At 39.9% G+C, this 15334-nt stretch overlaps 1 protein-coding gene across 4 annotated transcripts; it reads right to left on the minus strand.

Annotated features, from left to right (window-relative positions):
- Positions 1–3557: 3557 nt before the first annotated feature.
- LEO1 (LEO1 homolog, Paf1/RNA polymerase II complex component) lies at positions 3558–15334 on the minus strand. Of its 4 annotated transcripts, XR_010072552.1 has the most exons (13): positions 15192–15334; positions 13595–14320; positions 13235–13342; positions 12391–12485; positions 11573–11718; positions 10124–10208; positions 9686–9780; positions 9290–9424; positions 8547–8682; positions 8056–8242; positions 7694–7791; positions 4054–4289; positions 3700–3820 (listed from the first exon to the last, which is right to left on the minus strand). XR_010072552.1 is itself a non-coding variant. In XM_063346619.1 (12 exons), the coding sequence occupies exons 1-12, from the start codon at positions 15247–15249 to the stop codon at positions 3716–3718; spliced, it is 1971 nt and encodes a 656-aa protein (XP_063202689.1). In that variant the 5' UTR covers positions 15250–15334; the 3' UTR covers positions 3558–3715. The 4 variants fall into 4 exon arrangements, 3 of the variants coding, with proteins under 3 accessions (XP_063202689.1, XP_063202688.1, XP_063202691.1); XM_063346619.1 differs by lacking the exon at positions 4054–4289 and having other exon boundaries at positions 3558–3820; positions 13235–13339; XM_063346618.1 differs by lacking the exon at positions 4054–4289 and having other exon boundaries at positions 3558–3820.

Below are 15334 nucleotides of genomic sequence, written 5' to 3' on the forward strand. Positions count from 1 at the left end.
AAGGGGCTTTCTGTCAGATAATTATTTCAGCATATGCTTACTTAATTTTATGTTATTTTCTAAACTACTTCCCTTCTATAATTCCTCAGAATGCCCAGGAGTTTTAAAGCAATTAAAGATACAAGTTAGTAATCAATACCAGTTTGCAGCTTTTCTGCAAGTCCTTCATGTCCAGACAAGTATTAAAAAAAACCCAGCTCAAGTCAAAGGGCATCACTAGGCAACAGCAGGTATTAGTCACATTGCTCTTCAAGAAGCACTTCCAAGTCAAGCCACAAGCAAGTTCCTGAGCGTTAGAACAGCCTACCTAAGTGTCACCAGTGTAAGACATTATACTTCTTATAGCAAAAATTAAAACATTTATCCAAAACAAATCATCTTCTCAATCGTTCCCATGTAATAACATTCAACACTACCCAGAGAGCCTGATGAGCAGTCTAAAGGTGTTAACAAAAAGCACTCTACTCGAATGGGCTGACACCGAGGACCCCCGTGCCCGCTGCCTGAGAAATAAATACCCATGACTTCATAGGAAAGTCACCACCTCATGTTTAACACGTTCCTCAGGCTGCAGCTTTGGATCAGAGCTGAGCGAAAACTTGGTGCCACGTACAGGATCCGTCCTGCTCCACCTCTGCTTCCCCTCGCACCACGCCAAGGCACAGCTGACTTTTCAATGTGCCAGTTCAGGCGGCTACACCAGCAGAAAGCTCGTCACTTCTTTCTGTAGGGCCAGGGTAAGTTTTCAAAAAACAGCCAAGTCAACGGTTACCTCTGCCAAAGAGATCACCCCTCCCTGATGTCCCCCAGCTCCCGACCACGCCAACTTACTGACTGGCTGGGATGTCCAGGTGGCCATAAGGCGGTTGTGCAGGCAGGCCTGGCAGAAAACACGAGAACTCAGCAGAAGAGACATTTCCCAAGAGTTTAGCAAGTTGACTCACTGAGTTGGGCTAGTTATCGCCAAACCTGCCACTAGGAAGGGCAAAGGACTGCATGGGCAGCTGCTCCTTTCCATGGGCACTCCCCGCTCCATCAGGTGTGCTGCAACGTGAAATCCACGCCATGCTGCGAGGCGAGGATGGAGAAAAATGGCTGGTGGAAAATGCTACAGCTACTGGAAAGAAAACTCCAGATCAACAACTGGAAACCATGGCTCAGTAGAAGGATATACTTGAAAGAACAAAACTATATAGCCAAGAACAGCTTTCAATGACTGTTGCAAGAGAATTTATCCCACATCCTGCCACTAGCAAGAAAACCTGGTACTCTACAGCTAGCATCAGCTCTTCACAGACATTTTTCTTTGTTGGAAGTTGTTCAAATCGTGCCCTTTCTGGAAGACGTATGGACCAGTCAGAACAAGAGTAAACATAGTTCCATCTACATTCTCTTTCCTTTGGCTTAATATTTTTAATTTGGGTAAAAAGAAACAATTCCAAGTAATTCTCACATGCTTGGAGGCTGGAAAAAGGGATAGCATAAACTGTCTTTGAGTTAAATAAAACTATACATTTGACTCACAACTAAAAAAATGCTGTGGATAAGGCTAAGTTCATTCAAGTGACTTTAATTACAAGATGATGGTTAAACCAATTTAAGCTGAGAAAACACTTTCTAAAATTCCGTGTTTAAATAAGACTTTAAAAGAGCAATTTACAAAAGAAGACAGTGTAAAAAATTACTTCTTTTCATCTTTGTAATCCACAAAAAGCCTCATTTTTGGAAGCTAAAATGGAGCACTTACTTAGTAAAGGCTTAGTCAGCATCAAACCTATGAAAGCGATTAGAACACTTTCACTCTTAGGAGAGTAGCAAAAATAAAAACAGCCAACGCTTTAATTAAACTGACATAAAAGCAAACACATCAGCAGTGAAATAGTGGTGTGTTTCCATACGCCAAATTTGTTGTTTCAGAGGTATCTGGGAGGCTTTTATGTGAACGTACAGCACGTTACACCCACACAGAATGAGTCCCTCTGTAACAGCTGGCTTCTTCCTGAGGCTACAGAGGGAAAGCAGGTAACCTCATGTAAGGAACCAGTCTCCCAGCAGAGGCCTAAACTAAGAGGATTACAGGGTCAAAATTCCAGCAGATGGAGAAAGGTTTTATCTGCACACTAAAGAGGCACAGGAACTCTTAGATAACAATTTAATTATAGAAGAAAAACAAAAAAAAAAGAACAGTTTCTCAGGCACTCAAGATTTCCGAGTTGACATTTTTCGCTTTGTTTTCGTACTTGCAAATGTCTACACTGCAGTCGGCTGCTCAGCAGAATATTTAACACCGGCAGAGCTCCGTCCTACTGCAGCTAGAATGCTCCCCGCACCTTCCAGGCAGGAGAAACAGACAGAATATTTTGACAAACTGCTAGCCTAATTAAAGATGACAAAAGCAAGATGTCCAGACTGAAAGCTGTATCCAGGGAATGTCACGAGAGCAAATGCTCACCATGAGGCACTTGCACCCTTCTCCGTGTTACCCTGAGGTAACACAAATCCACATCATAAGCTTCCCACAGCATCAGTCAATGGTTTTTGCTTAAAGAGGCCTTAAGCTAGTTCTCTTTTTTTTCTGTTACCTTTTTCAAGTCACATCCAAACTCTGTAGGACTGTGTGAAAAATCAGTTAACAATACAACACAGTTAACATCTGAATGCTCTCACCAATGAGACAAACTACATGTGGGATATTTCATCTCGGAAAGAAAGCATGGAAAAGTTCAGATATTTCTGCTAGCCTTTCCCCACTTCACAACTAGTACCGCATCATCAAATAAGGTGTTTAGAAATAGTGTATAAGCAGCAATGATTCTGTCCAGAACATTCTCCTCCAGTGGCTTCCCAGCTGAACAAACCTATTTATAAAACCAACCAGGAACAATAGGAAATAGCACCTTAAGGATTATATGAGATTCTGAGACACTGTTATTAGGATATATTTTTGTATTGTGGTTCATTTCACCTTTTAAAGGACACTTTCATTTCTGCTTGCAGAATTTTTTTAGTTTTGTTTAAATAAGTGCTTTTACTCTCACATTTACGTCACTAGCATGTGCCTATTATTATTGTTACTGGTATTATTATTATTAACGCTCAGGCAAGACATGGATCTTCATTCTAGGCTTCAATGCATGAAAAACAACAAGCGTCTTATGCGATCCGTGAACTATTCTAACTGCAGGAACTTCACAGTTTACTCAAACACGATAAGAAATATTTCCAGTCATCAAAATACACCAGCACGGTAATGTACTGTCCAGAGTCAACAGGAAATAAGGACTATCTAGGAAAAAAACCCCAGACTGTACCAATCATATGTTCTTCCAACCCTTCCGTACAAACGGTAAGCTAAACTGCCATACCCTTGTCAGGCAAACTTATCATTTAAGCATTCTATAAAGATTAGAATGGTTTCACCTAATGAACTCAGTAGAAATCACTGATTAATTCAGTTGGACAACCAGTTACTACAACTGAAACGTACCGTGCAAGATAAAGATGGCACTGTCATGACCCCTGTTGCAATAAGAGAAAAATCTTAAAAAGTAAAAGGAAGTCAAAAAACTTTATTCACACCAGAAATGCAGACTTCAATGGAATTTTCCTTTATCAAAATAACCCCATTATGGTTACTTACATCTTTGCTGTAAGAGAACTGTACAATATATATATAAATATATATATATAAAAAAGAGTCAACTTTTGTGCTTCCTTAATCGTCATCATCTTCCTCTTCATCGCTGATCACATATTTCTTATGCTTCTTACTTGCTTTGTCATCATCCTCTGCTTTTCTCTTTCCAGAAGGTTCACCTTCCTAAAGGCAAAAAAGGACAAAAATAAACCAACATACTTCAAGCTAAAATAAGAAACTCAGAAGAACAACAAAAAGACCTCAAAGTCTTTCTTTATTAGTTCTAGTTTTTCCATTTTGTGTTACTGCAATGCAGGACTGCTTATGTACCAGTACTTTATAAGTTCAGCCAGCATCGCTACCGGTCCCAAACCCCAGCCTAAGAGAGTCCACAACGCAGCTGCAGCTCCATTTACCTCAACGGACGTGCAACCATATCTGCTTCAAACTGAACTGTGGCACGGAAGTAATGTGTGTCACAGTCTGGATTTATGGCAGGTGCAAAATCATTCTCAGCAAGTCTTACAAGCCCGGGCAATTCCTCGAATTCGTAGTGGATTTTTCAATACACAGAAGCTTTCCCTGCAGGCAGCCTGTGTAGCTTTGCTATATTTTCAGGGTATTGACACTTGTATGCCCTAAATTAGAGTTACTGAAGCAAAGAAGAAATTCAGTAAGCAGGCAGACATTTTGTTTGTTTGTTAATTTAAAAAAAAAAAACAAACACAAAACCCACACACCACTCTGGCATAAAGGAAAAAAACTGATGAGAAACCACTAGTACTGAGAATCAACACCACAGTTTACGGTCCAAGAAATATAATGGTTTGTGAGGCTTCAAAGAGCTGGTCAAACGAACTCAAATCATTGAGTTAATTAATTGTTTGCAAGCAATACTGACTTTAATTGTTAATTAATTGTTTGCAAGCAAATAATGACTTTAATAGGCTAGATGTCCAATTTTTAGCACCTAAATATAGAATCAACGGGGTGACTTTTATTCCACATGCATTTACACCAGTTCAGTTTGAATCATCCTTCCAAACAGCATTTTAAATAGGAACACTATGAAAATGTTCAATCAAACTGCAAATCGCCAGGGGTTAATGTAAAAAAATCAATTTTGGCATGAAGAACCAAGTAGTAACTCAAATCACCTTCAGGTCTAAGTAACCTTATCCCTTTTTCCATTTGTTGGTTTGGTTTTTAGGTGTTTGTTTTTTTTTTGTGTTTGTTTTAAAAGCAACACATATTACTTGGATTTTAAGAAGCAGCAGAGATTGAGTTTCAGAACTGTAAGGAATATTTTTTTTATTCAAAGCATTTTATTCTGTATTAACATATTAAGTTAGTATGATGAGAATCTTGGTTAGGAAGGAATTTTAAGCATGGAAAACAGAAATTAGTAGGGGTGGGATTCTCAATGATAGCTTCTTCCTCAGAACGGGCATTCTTTTGTAATCTAGCTAGGCTATTGTTCAGTGTTTCATCTTCCTGTTTAGCAGAATATCTCCATTAACCGCAGTAATAGTAAAACTACTTGCTGTGTGGTGATAAGGTGTATTAATAATAGATTGATGCTTTCAATAACAGTAACAAATTGTTATCAGGACAAAGATTTGCTTTTATGTGCTGTCAGTCAACAACACGGCACAAGTCTGTGTACACGGAAGTCAGTGTTTCACGTATGCGGATACATACTACAAATACCCCACTTCCTACGTGGTGACTGAAAGTAAGTAGTTATGCAGCACTGAGTTTTTCTGGTAATACTGTAGCACCCCTCTGTGGCCCTGATGGGAATACTAAGGTTTAAGTCATGTAATTTTAAAATGGAGGCTGTCGTTCCTCAAGCAGCAGAGAAATGCTGTCGACTAGACCCTTTCTTCTGAGAGACTGGAACTGCGAAGTCCTGATATCGCTATATCATGAAATAGCGACTAGTACTGTCTTGTAAACAAACAACTCAATTTCTACTAACAGAGTTCACGAAGTTACACTTTCACCTACATGCCTCGCTATGGCCGTCTCCTGGATTACTGTTGTATTTTCTGAAATACTACATTTTCCTCAATGTGTAATAAAAAGCCAGAATCTATTTCTCTGAAAGAAAAACTAATTTTTACATCTGCTTCATATTACAGTGCCTATTAGTGGAAATACTCAGCTGACCATGTAAAAGGAGTAGCATCACAGCAGCAAGAACACGCACTCAGAATGCGGTAAACATCTAACGGGCTGGGAAGACAGACATGCCTCCCGAGAAGTTTGCAGGAAGCACAATATAGAAATGCAAATGAGAGCAAACTTACTCCTTCAAAAATTAAGATTTCTTACATGATAGAGGTATGTGCCATACTGAAAACTATGTCCTGTATTGGTCATTTAAACATAACTTCGGCATTTCAGCAACTGTGGTTACAGAAGTCTGACACACATTCCTTCACTAGAAGGACACACAGCAAGCTACGCTGCAAAATTACTCTTTTGAGAAGAAAAGGATGTTTTCTTAGGGAAGCCTCTAAAATTCAAGAATAAGATTCTAGCCACTTCAGCAGCTGTTAGAATAGTACACAAGATATGACTGTAGGAAACCAACTGAAAGAAATCTTAGGGCAATAGTTAAAATAATTTAAACCATTAAAATAATACCTTAAAGGAAATAGTGATATAAAGCATTACAAAATATTCTGTTAAGTTTACTCTGATCTACTCAAACTTCCTTTTTTAACCTTCTGTGTGATATTCTATGCATAAACTTTTAAATAAAATATAATTTACACTAAAACTGGACAGGAAGATTAATCAAACTAGCACGCCAGCATAAAAACACCTCTCTCAACCTGCAAGGTAGTAATGAGAACCTATTAAGCTAAGTCAGTTTGTATTTATTACTCTGCCACATAAGTGAAGGTGACCATCAGCAGAGCTCCTAAGCCGTGCTCAGCTTCAGAGAGACGCAAAGCACACCTGCAACGCGGGGCTGCACTATGTAGATCAACAGCAAGGTGACAGTCATACAGAACTCGTGATGTCTAAAAGCAATCAAACTAATGGGCTCCTAAAACCAAGTAGGCCAAACGCTGCCCCAGCCCAATTCCCTCTTGAACAGGGCGGTGGGAAGCCAGAGAGCCTGCATTGACTGCCATTTGTCATGAACTCCAGAATTCCCCCCTCTTTCAGCATCCCGAGGTGCACAGTACATGTCCTGTGGCTCTTTGCCACAGGAGCGTTTCACAACGAGAAGCAGGAGTCAGGCTAATAGACTACACAGGTACAGCTGCTACGGGACAGAGTCCATATACATCCTGGTTCCACTTCTACCACTGGATGAAAACAGTTAAGTTTTAATCTCAGAAACGGTATCTGTAAATTTTGAGAAGCGTTACACTGTAGTGCTGTATCAGAAGAAGTGACATTACTTGAAATGACCTAAACCTCAAGACACGATATACACAAAGATTCATTTGCATATACCCAGCAGTGATAAATTACAAACCAATAAAACACAATTTTAGAAGAGGGAACAGCACTACTGCTGGAGCTAACAGTTAACTTGATCATGGCCTCATGTTTAGGATGGTACTTGGGTGATGGATACCTATTTAGCAACGGACATTAACTCAGTTTTTTAACTCTTCTATTTAAAAGAGCAGAAATACAACGTGAAAATGCTTCTGCTATTTCCAAATAAACAGAAGAGGACGATGCAGCTTAGGAGACAACACTGCACCAGGATTCCAATCTTGAGTCTTCTAACTCCTGACATAATTTTGGTAAAGTCACTTTTACATAACTCTGCATAAATTTTTCCCTCTTTAAGTCAGCAATAACAAAAGTGACCTCCTTCGGGAATCACTCAGGTCTATGAACTAATGCAGTATGTAAGAAATCAGTGATTAATTACCATGGAAAGCATGCCAAGTCAAATAATACATTCATCACAGCATAAATGAAACTACAAAATTCTCAGCTTTAAAAAAAATAAAATACGTTTAGTGTAGGAAACGTTCCTGACTGAAAACGAGCAGCTTACGAACAAAATCTTTTTCTCACCTCATCACTAGTAAGTTTCTTTGCCTTAAGTAGTCTTTGTGTTTTATCTTCATCTGAGCCTTCATCACTGTCAGAAGAGTAGATTCTAGCACGTTCCTCTACAGAGAAAAATGAAAACAAAAATATTCATCCGTAATTGATGGGGAAGAGAGAATACTAAAAGTAATTCTCTTCCATTTAGTCCCACAAAAAGCTGGCAGAATCTAACTCCAGATAAACAAAATAAACTATACAAACTGAATTCATGCCTCCTTGTGTATCAAATGAACTGGCAAAATACAGTCTTACCAGGACTCTCCTATGAAACTAATCCATCTGAATCACACAGGCACTACTTATGTGCTGTTAAGTTTTATTATTACCTCTGATGCCACCTTTGTATCTGTTTTTGATAGCTGCTAGACTGATTGCATCGTCTCCCTCATCCTCTTCATCATAGCGGTCAGGTTCCAAATAATTTGCACTCAGGCCACGCTGATGCTGCTTCTCCCGCATTCTTCGCTGCTGAGATTCTCTGCGAATGGAAGCTCTTAATCTCTCCTCTTCTTTCTGTCCAAAGAAAGAAGCAATATATAAAGATTGAGGGGAGAAAAACCACAAACCAACTCAAGAGCACACTGCATTCTACTGTAACTTTTGAAACAATTTCACAGCAGTGTAAAGATTGTACATATTCTGATTTTTTGTAATCTGTAAGGTTAAGCAAACTGCACCCATGGCTAACAACTCCAAATACACTCTGTTTCTCTGTTTTTCATAAAGTCATAAAATGTTCAGAAATGTTCAGCTATATTACAGTTGTGATTTTTTTTTAGATTAAATCAGCCGATAAGAGAGTTCCATACCACAATACCTTAATCATTTCTGTGCGCTGAGACTCTGGATCACGACCTGCCATCGGCAAAATACGAATCTTCTGGGTCTTTGAACATCTGTCTGCCAGAGACAGAGTCATCTTCCTGTGAGTGGCACTGTCCGTAGAGTGTGGCCTGTTAAAAAATTGCTCTGGGTTAAATACTTCTTCAAGGAACGTATCCATTTTTAAAGGACAGCATACTTAATGTTTCAAAGATTCACCTGCACAAAAGTAAAAGCATCATCCTTTTTTCCTTTTTTTTTTTAAATTTATTTTGTTTCTGTGCATTGTAACAGCTACTGGGGACATCAATTCCTCTCTCAGCAAACCATCTGCAGTCCATTAGCAGCCTAAATAATCATCCTCATATTTCACATCAATATCCCAAGACATAATGATCATCTTGATAGCAATTGCGCATCAGAAGAAAGGTTAATTTTAGGGAATATTAATATTCTTTCCAATTCAGATGAGGACTTGCACTTAAAAATGCAAATTAAAATATAGATAAGAAAATACAGGTAGCCTACATATTGCAGCGAACAGTATATTAACCTTTCAAACTGTGACACCTAATTTAGGAAAAATCTTACTGAATTATTGACTTGAAAAACAGCACATTCTCATAAAAAAGTTAAGTTCTGAAGGTTTACGAACTGCTATGTCTTATCTTTATATGCTAGTTACAACACTCAATTGCAAAAGAAGTACCAACATTTGATATAGCACAGCATGCTTACCTGAAGGTTAACTTTGTCTTGAAAACAGCCTGTCCTTGTAGACCCGTCCCTTGTCTGATAAACAAATGGTTGTGATCTCCCTGTAGTGGCGCCTTGTACACGTCAAACACCTCGTTGCCCAAGTGGAGAGACATGCTTAAAAGAGATTCATGTATCAGTTATTTGATAAAGCCACTACAGTCTGGGGTTTGCTTCACTTATAAATGGAGAAAGCCTTAATGTTTCTGGTTTATATATAGCAAATAATTATATTTCAATCCAAACTAAGCAGAGACTAACACGATTTCTGCTGTGCAGAACTGACATCAAAGTTTGTTGACCTTCCAATTCAGCACGCCGTGGCATTTCACTGTAAGAACAACTGTATTCCTTCAATAGAAAAAAATGCAAACTCACCTTCCATCTGACCATTTGACTATCCGCGCATTACTTTCTCTGATCTCATTCCCTTCCTCATCTCGTCGCATGCGCCATCGTATTGTGTTTTCCACCTACGGGGAAAAAAACCCACAAAACACTTTTTCTAACACATAGTAAGGGATACTGTGGTAAAACATATTCTATGTAGGTCAAGAATTACAGCCGGAAAGACTAGATAATTTGCTGCATGGTGCAAAGAAATTAAGGTGAAATGTAGTGCTTTTATAGGGGAAATGCAGCTGTCAAGCATTTTTTAATTTATTACTAAAATGGATCAATTTTCCTGACTGCTGAACTGGTCCACAATTTCACAATCTGAACCATAACTCTAAACACTATTCAAAAACACCTGAAAGACTTTGAAGAAACATGGCTAGATGAGTGTAAAAGAGAAAAAGAAAATTAACATTATACCTTGAGTTTTAACCTAGTTCTGCCCTCTTCATCAAGCATCTCCTCATCTTCAAATTCATCTTCATAATACTGGGGATCAAAAGGTCTGCAACAAATTATATAATACAGTCTTTATTCTTCTAAAAATTAATCCAGATTATTCTCGAGTTGTGCAAAATAGCAGGTACTTGAAAGGTTTAAATTATACGCTGCACACAACAGCAGGCACTGCAGCTGTGAGACAGCCGCTGCTGCAGTAATGTAATTTACTGCATTGATCCTCCACCACAGGAGGCCCACCCAAGCATCTTCACTGCTGTGAACTGCAGCCACTTCAACATTCAGACCCTCTAAATGGCTCTAGCTAAAGAAAGCACGTCTGCCTCAGAAAATACTGTTTCCTTAGTAGCAGGACGACAAGGTCAGGGTTAAGTCTGGAACAAAATACATACAATATTGTACAGAGAAAATAAAAACTATTCTTTTATAAATGTGGTGAATTAGGGATTTTCTAAGCGCACAATCTTTGTAATTTTTTTATTTGAATCTCAAATCCCCATCCTTTCCAGAGGGAAAGGAAGATGAGATTGTTTTTCCCTCTCTTCCTTCAAAAAACCTGACTGTGGTGGGAGTGAGTGGCGGAAGGCCATTCCCTAGCCTCCCCTTCCCAATAACTTCCAGGCTGTTGCAAGGGAAAGAAGCGATAAATGGACTCTGCTACCATATGATCCTATTTTCAGTTCTGCCTGACCCCCAGAGATCCCCAGGACTCTCCTCATTGATTACAGCCCCTAACTGGATTCTTAACAGTTCTCTTCTGAAACAGTCTATAGCACGAACGCCAGGAAGAATGATTTAACTAACCCACAACAGAAACAATGCTACACTGCCAGCTAACAAGACACCTATTAAATAATGCATAAATTTGCAAGAAGTGCTGAGCGTGGGCTTTAGGGCCAAACCTAACATCAAAACCAACTCTAATAATTTATTTTGTTTCTCCTTATGAATTGCAGAAAATTTCTTTACCTTGGGTTAGGTAAATAGGAAAATGAGTAACCAGCCTCTTCATAGTTAAACAGCACATTTAGCACACACAAATAAAAAAGGGCTTATTCTAAAATTCAAAATGATGTTTTTATCACTCAAAAGTGCACAAAGATCCTGTGCATTTGTCTTTCAGATCCGAGAGCCTATGTGTAAAAGTCAACTGATAGCATGTGCTTTCAATTAAATCGTATTGGTTTTGAAGACAGGAAGTTATTAAATCAAGCTGAAACTCAAGCTCATAAGAAAATTAGTCAGCACTTGATTAGATAACAACAATAGATATTACTATTGACCGATCACAACCAAAAGCGTGCATCTTAATGTCAACCATTTTAAATATGAACAACAAATCTAATTGTATCACCGAAACAAAAGCAATATAGGGGAACCTTATCAATCACATATTTAACGTGCAGTTACCTGGGCTCCACGCTAAGGAAGTTGGGCAGCTTCACAAAATACAAATCATTACCCAAGTCTGTGTTTACTTTCGGTATTTCTACCTCTATTCTAGTCTCTGGAATAGGTTCTTCTTCCTGCTGTTCTTGACTCAGTCCATTCTCATCCTAATGAAAAGAAAGGAGAATAGGAGCATAAGTGAAAAAGTCTGGCTACTGTTGCTCTAATAAGCACTTACATTTTGCTTAAAGAAATGTCATCCGTGTGCACAGAGAGAGATCAAGATGCTTTGGGTAAAAGAACTTGCGCATTTTTAGTGAAAGCAATTCAATTCAGCAGTTTCATATGCCACTTAAAGGGATTTCAAACACCACTGGAAACTCAAAGAGACCAAAGACAGTAAGGAAACAGCAAAGGAGCTGACATACAGTTTTCAGCTAAGCACTGGAGAGTAAGTGGGGGACAACTTTTCCCTGATTAAAACAATATTTTTATGTATTATCAAGACACAACATGAAAATATTTGTCAAACAGCTGTACTAAGGTACCAAAGACAGCTATGACTTTGTATTTCACTTGATGGCAATCAAAATCACCCATTATATTTCTTTCAAGTACAAAAAGTGTAGCAGGGATGGAAGAAGGCAGATAAATGAATGCATCTACTATTGCTATGTATGAAGCTTTAATAATTCTTTTAGCTAGGGCAAAATGATCTGTAATGCTTATTTAATGCTGTTACTCCTTTTTTTCCACTAAAATATTAGCAAACCTCATCGGTGTTCTACACTTCAGAGTGGAATGGCATGCTAATTATTTCAAAAGTCAAATCTACTCACAATGGGCTGTCCTGGAGTTGGTGGCTTGTCTTCTCCGTCGCTTCCTGAGGAAATGTCATCTGCACCTCCAAACAGATCCATGACATCTGCATGCTCTTGAGCAGAAAAATTACTATTTTAAAACAAACATATATATGCGCGCACACACCCCTACATGCAAGCACGCTCACAGAAAAAAAGATTAACACATCCTTCACTTTTATTACCGCTTAGTATCACCTACAAAGGTTAAAAGCTGCAAATGTTATGAGGCACGCATTATTCTCTTATCTTGAAAAACAGTTTTCCCATTATTTTTAAGCTAAGGATTCCAGGTATGTTTTCCTGGAAAGGCTCTATCAAATAAGAGAATCTAGTTGAAAAACAGCAACAGAAGAACAAGTGTAAGATCATCCTTTACTCAAGTAAACAATTTAAATATTTGTAAACAGCAACTTTATTAAGCATTTCGGAGGTTTTGCCCCTCAGAAGAATCAATACCTCTTTCTCAGCCAGCTAAACATCACAAAAACCAGTATAAATTCTCTGTGCTGCTCTGATTAGAGGCACCATTTCTTAACATCTTTCAGTAAAAATGTGTGAAACAACATTTGCAAAAGAAAAGCTCTGTCTTTCATGGAAGAGACTGAGAGACTGACAGAGCTAACTAGAGACAATCAGCAGAAACACAGCCTGTACTTCCCCAGACAGAATTCTTGCTATGCCGATTTGTTATTTCCTTGGCACTATAGTTACACCATGTAGCAAGCGCTATCAATTTTATCAAGTTCTGTAGTAGATCAATGGCGTGATTAAGATGAGAATTAAATGAACCAAAAATCCACAAAACAATGCCCCCATTTACCTTTCTGTCCTTCTGTATCACTGTCCACTTCTGAATCCGATGCAATTGGTTTCTTTCGCTTCATTCGCAGAATTTCATCTTCACTGTCACTGCCCCTTGCAGACTCTACTAAGGAGCATAATTATTCTCAGCAAATTAAAAATTTTGTTCCATGTATTTTAAAATTCCTTTGTATTAGTAAGTTGAGTCAGATGAAAAGGAATTTAAAAACATGGCATAAAAAAATCATTACAAAGATGACTATAGTTGAAAGCTATACGATTAATGCCTTTACATTGAAGTCTGAATCTTTTCAGGCCAATATAAATAAAATAGAGAGATCAAACCAGAAGCAAATCATACCACTATATTCCGTCCTACCAGATTTATGCTCTTGGTCCTCCTCATCGGAATGTTGGGCCCTTTCGTCATCGTCAGAGTTCTGCATCTTCTCCTCGTCAGAATGCTGGGCCCTTTCATCATCATCGGAGTTCTGCATCTTCTCCTCATCTGAGGCCTGCGGCCTCTCCTCATCATCTGAGTTCTGCATTTTCTCCTCGTCTGAGTTCTGGAGTCTTTCCTCATCATCAGACATCTGTGGCCTTTCATCTTCATCAGAGTTCTGCACTTTCTCCTCGTCTTCAGAGTTCTGCTGTCTCTCCTCATCATCGGAGTTCTGCTGCCTCTCCTCATCGTCTGACTGATCACTTTTGTCCTCCTTGCCCCACTTCTCATCCTCCGAATGTGCTTTCTCGGAACCATCTGCCTCTGAATGATGACTGCCTTCATCTGAGGCATGCCCCCGATCATCCTCCTCATCATCATGAGCAGCTTCTGAAACGCTGTGCTGGTCTGCGTCTGACTGATCGTTATCTTCATGCTCCGAATGTCCCGAAGCTTCAGAGCGATTGTAGGATCGTTCAGAGTGGTTGTCACTCCCTGTGTGATGGGATGCCCCTTCATCCTCGCTATCATCTCCAAATAGCTCCTTATTACTAGGTTTTATTGCCTCCCTGTCGTCATCCTGGTCACTGTCGCTTCCAGAAGCATTACTACCAGAGCCAGCATTCTCCTGATCGGAATCAGATTCAGATCCAGAATCGGAATCTGCAAAACAAACATCGCCGTTTCAAGAGCTAGAATGCCCCTATAAGGATGCACACAAGATGATGGGCATCGCTTTAAAAAAAACACACACAAACAACCCCCCCCCCAACCTCTAAAAAGCCATAGAGCTTACAGAGAACTGTAAGAAAGAACTATAAAAATTACCTAGAACAATAAAATAGTGTCTAGCAATAAAGGAACAGCCAATGAAAGGCACAATGAAAAATTATGGATGCCACATAAAGTTTCAAACCACAAGCTATGATCTAGGATACTGGAGCTGTATAAAGAATAAGCAATTATAAAGAAGAAAATAACATTTGAAACAGTGAGGGCTTAAAATATGTAAATACACATATATGACTTATGAGATGCTACAAATCTAAAACTGTCATCGTTTCTTTAATCCAAGTTAGCTGCCTCACACATCCTGATGCGTTTGTTACCATGGAGCTACTCTTGAACGCTGAGCTTGGCGAACAACGTTTCAAGCAGGAAAACAAAGGCACAACTGCCTTGGAAAACAGTTTACAGAGATTGAGAGAAGCATTTTAAAGATGTAAAAGCGACTCGAATCGGGAGCTGTTCCACCGTTTTTCTTTAGACACTGACGACAGCTGAAACTTATCCAGGTACCGAGGGGCAAGCAGGGAACCCGCCTTGCTTTCGCCAGCCTGGGCCCAGACGCTTGGCTTTTGCCCCCCGTCAGGGGCGGAGAGATCCCGCACACCGCTCGCTCGCTCCCTCCCCGTCCCCGGCCCCGTCGCCAGGCCGGGCCCGCTCCCTCCCCGCGCCTGAGGCGGTGTCGCGGCCCGGGCAGCCGCGGGGTGGGGAGGGAGAGAGGGAATGAGGGGAAGCGGCGGCCCCGCACCTTTCTGCTCGGCCTCCGAGTCGGCGTCGCTGCCGAAGAGCTCCTCCATGTCGGCCATGGCGAGGGGACGGCCCGCCGCGCGCCCGCCGCCACGCCGCGGCGCCGCTCAGTGACGCACGTACGCAGCGCCGCACGGCCCCGGG

The sequence above is a fragment of the Chroicocephalus ridibundus genome, chromosome 9 (assembly GCF_963924245.1).
Source record: "Chroicocephalus ridibundus chromosome 9, bChrRid1.1, whole genome shotgun sequence".
NCBI classification, from domain to species: domain Eukaryota; kingdom Metazoa; phylum Chordata; class Aves; order Charadriiformes; family Laridae; genus Chroicocephalus; species Chroicocephalus ridibundus.

Coding starts and splice junctions, on each gene's coding strand:
- LEO1 (XM_063346618.1), bottom strand. CDS start 15,249: ATGGCCGACATGGAGGAGCTCTTCGGCAGCGACGCCGACTCGGAGGCC. Junction 9,781..10,123: donor GAACTAGGTTAAAACTCAAG/GTATAATGTTAA, acceptor TTTTCCCCGTAG/GTGGAAAACACAATACGATG. Junction 9,425..9,685: donor GTCAAATGGTCAGATGGAAG/GTGAGTTTGCAT, acceptor ATCTCTTTTAAG/CATGTCTCTCCACTTGGGCA.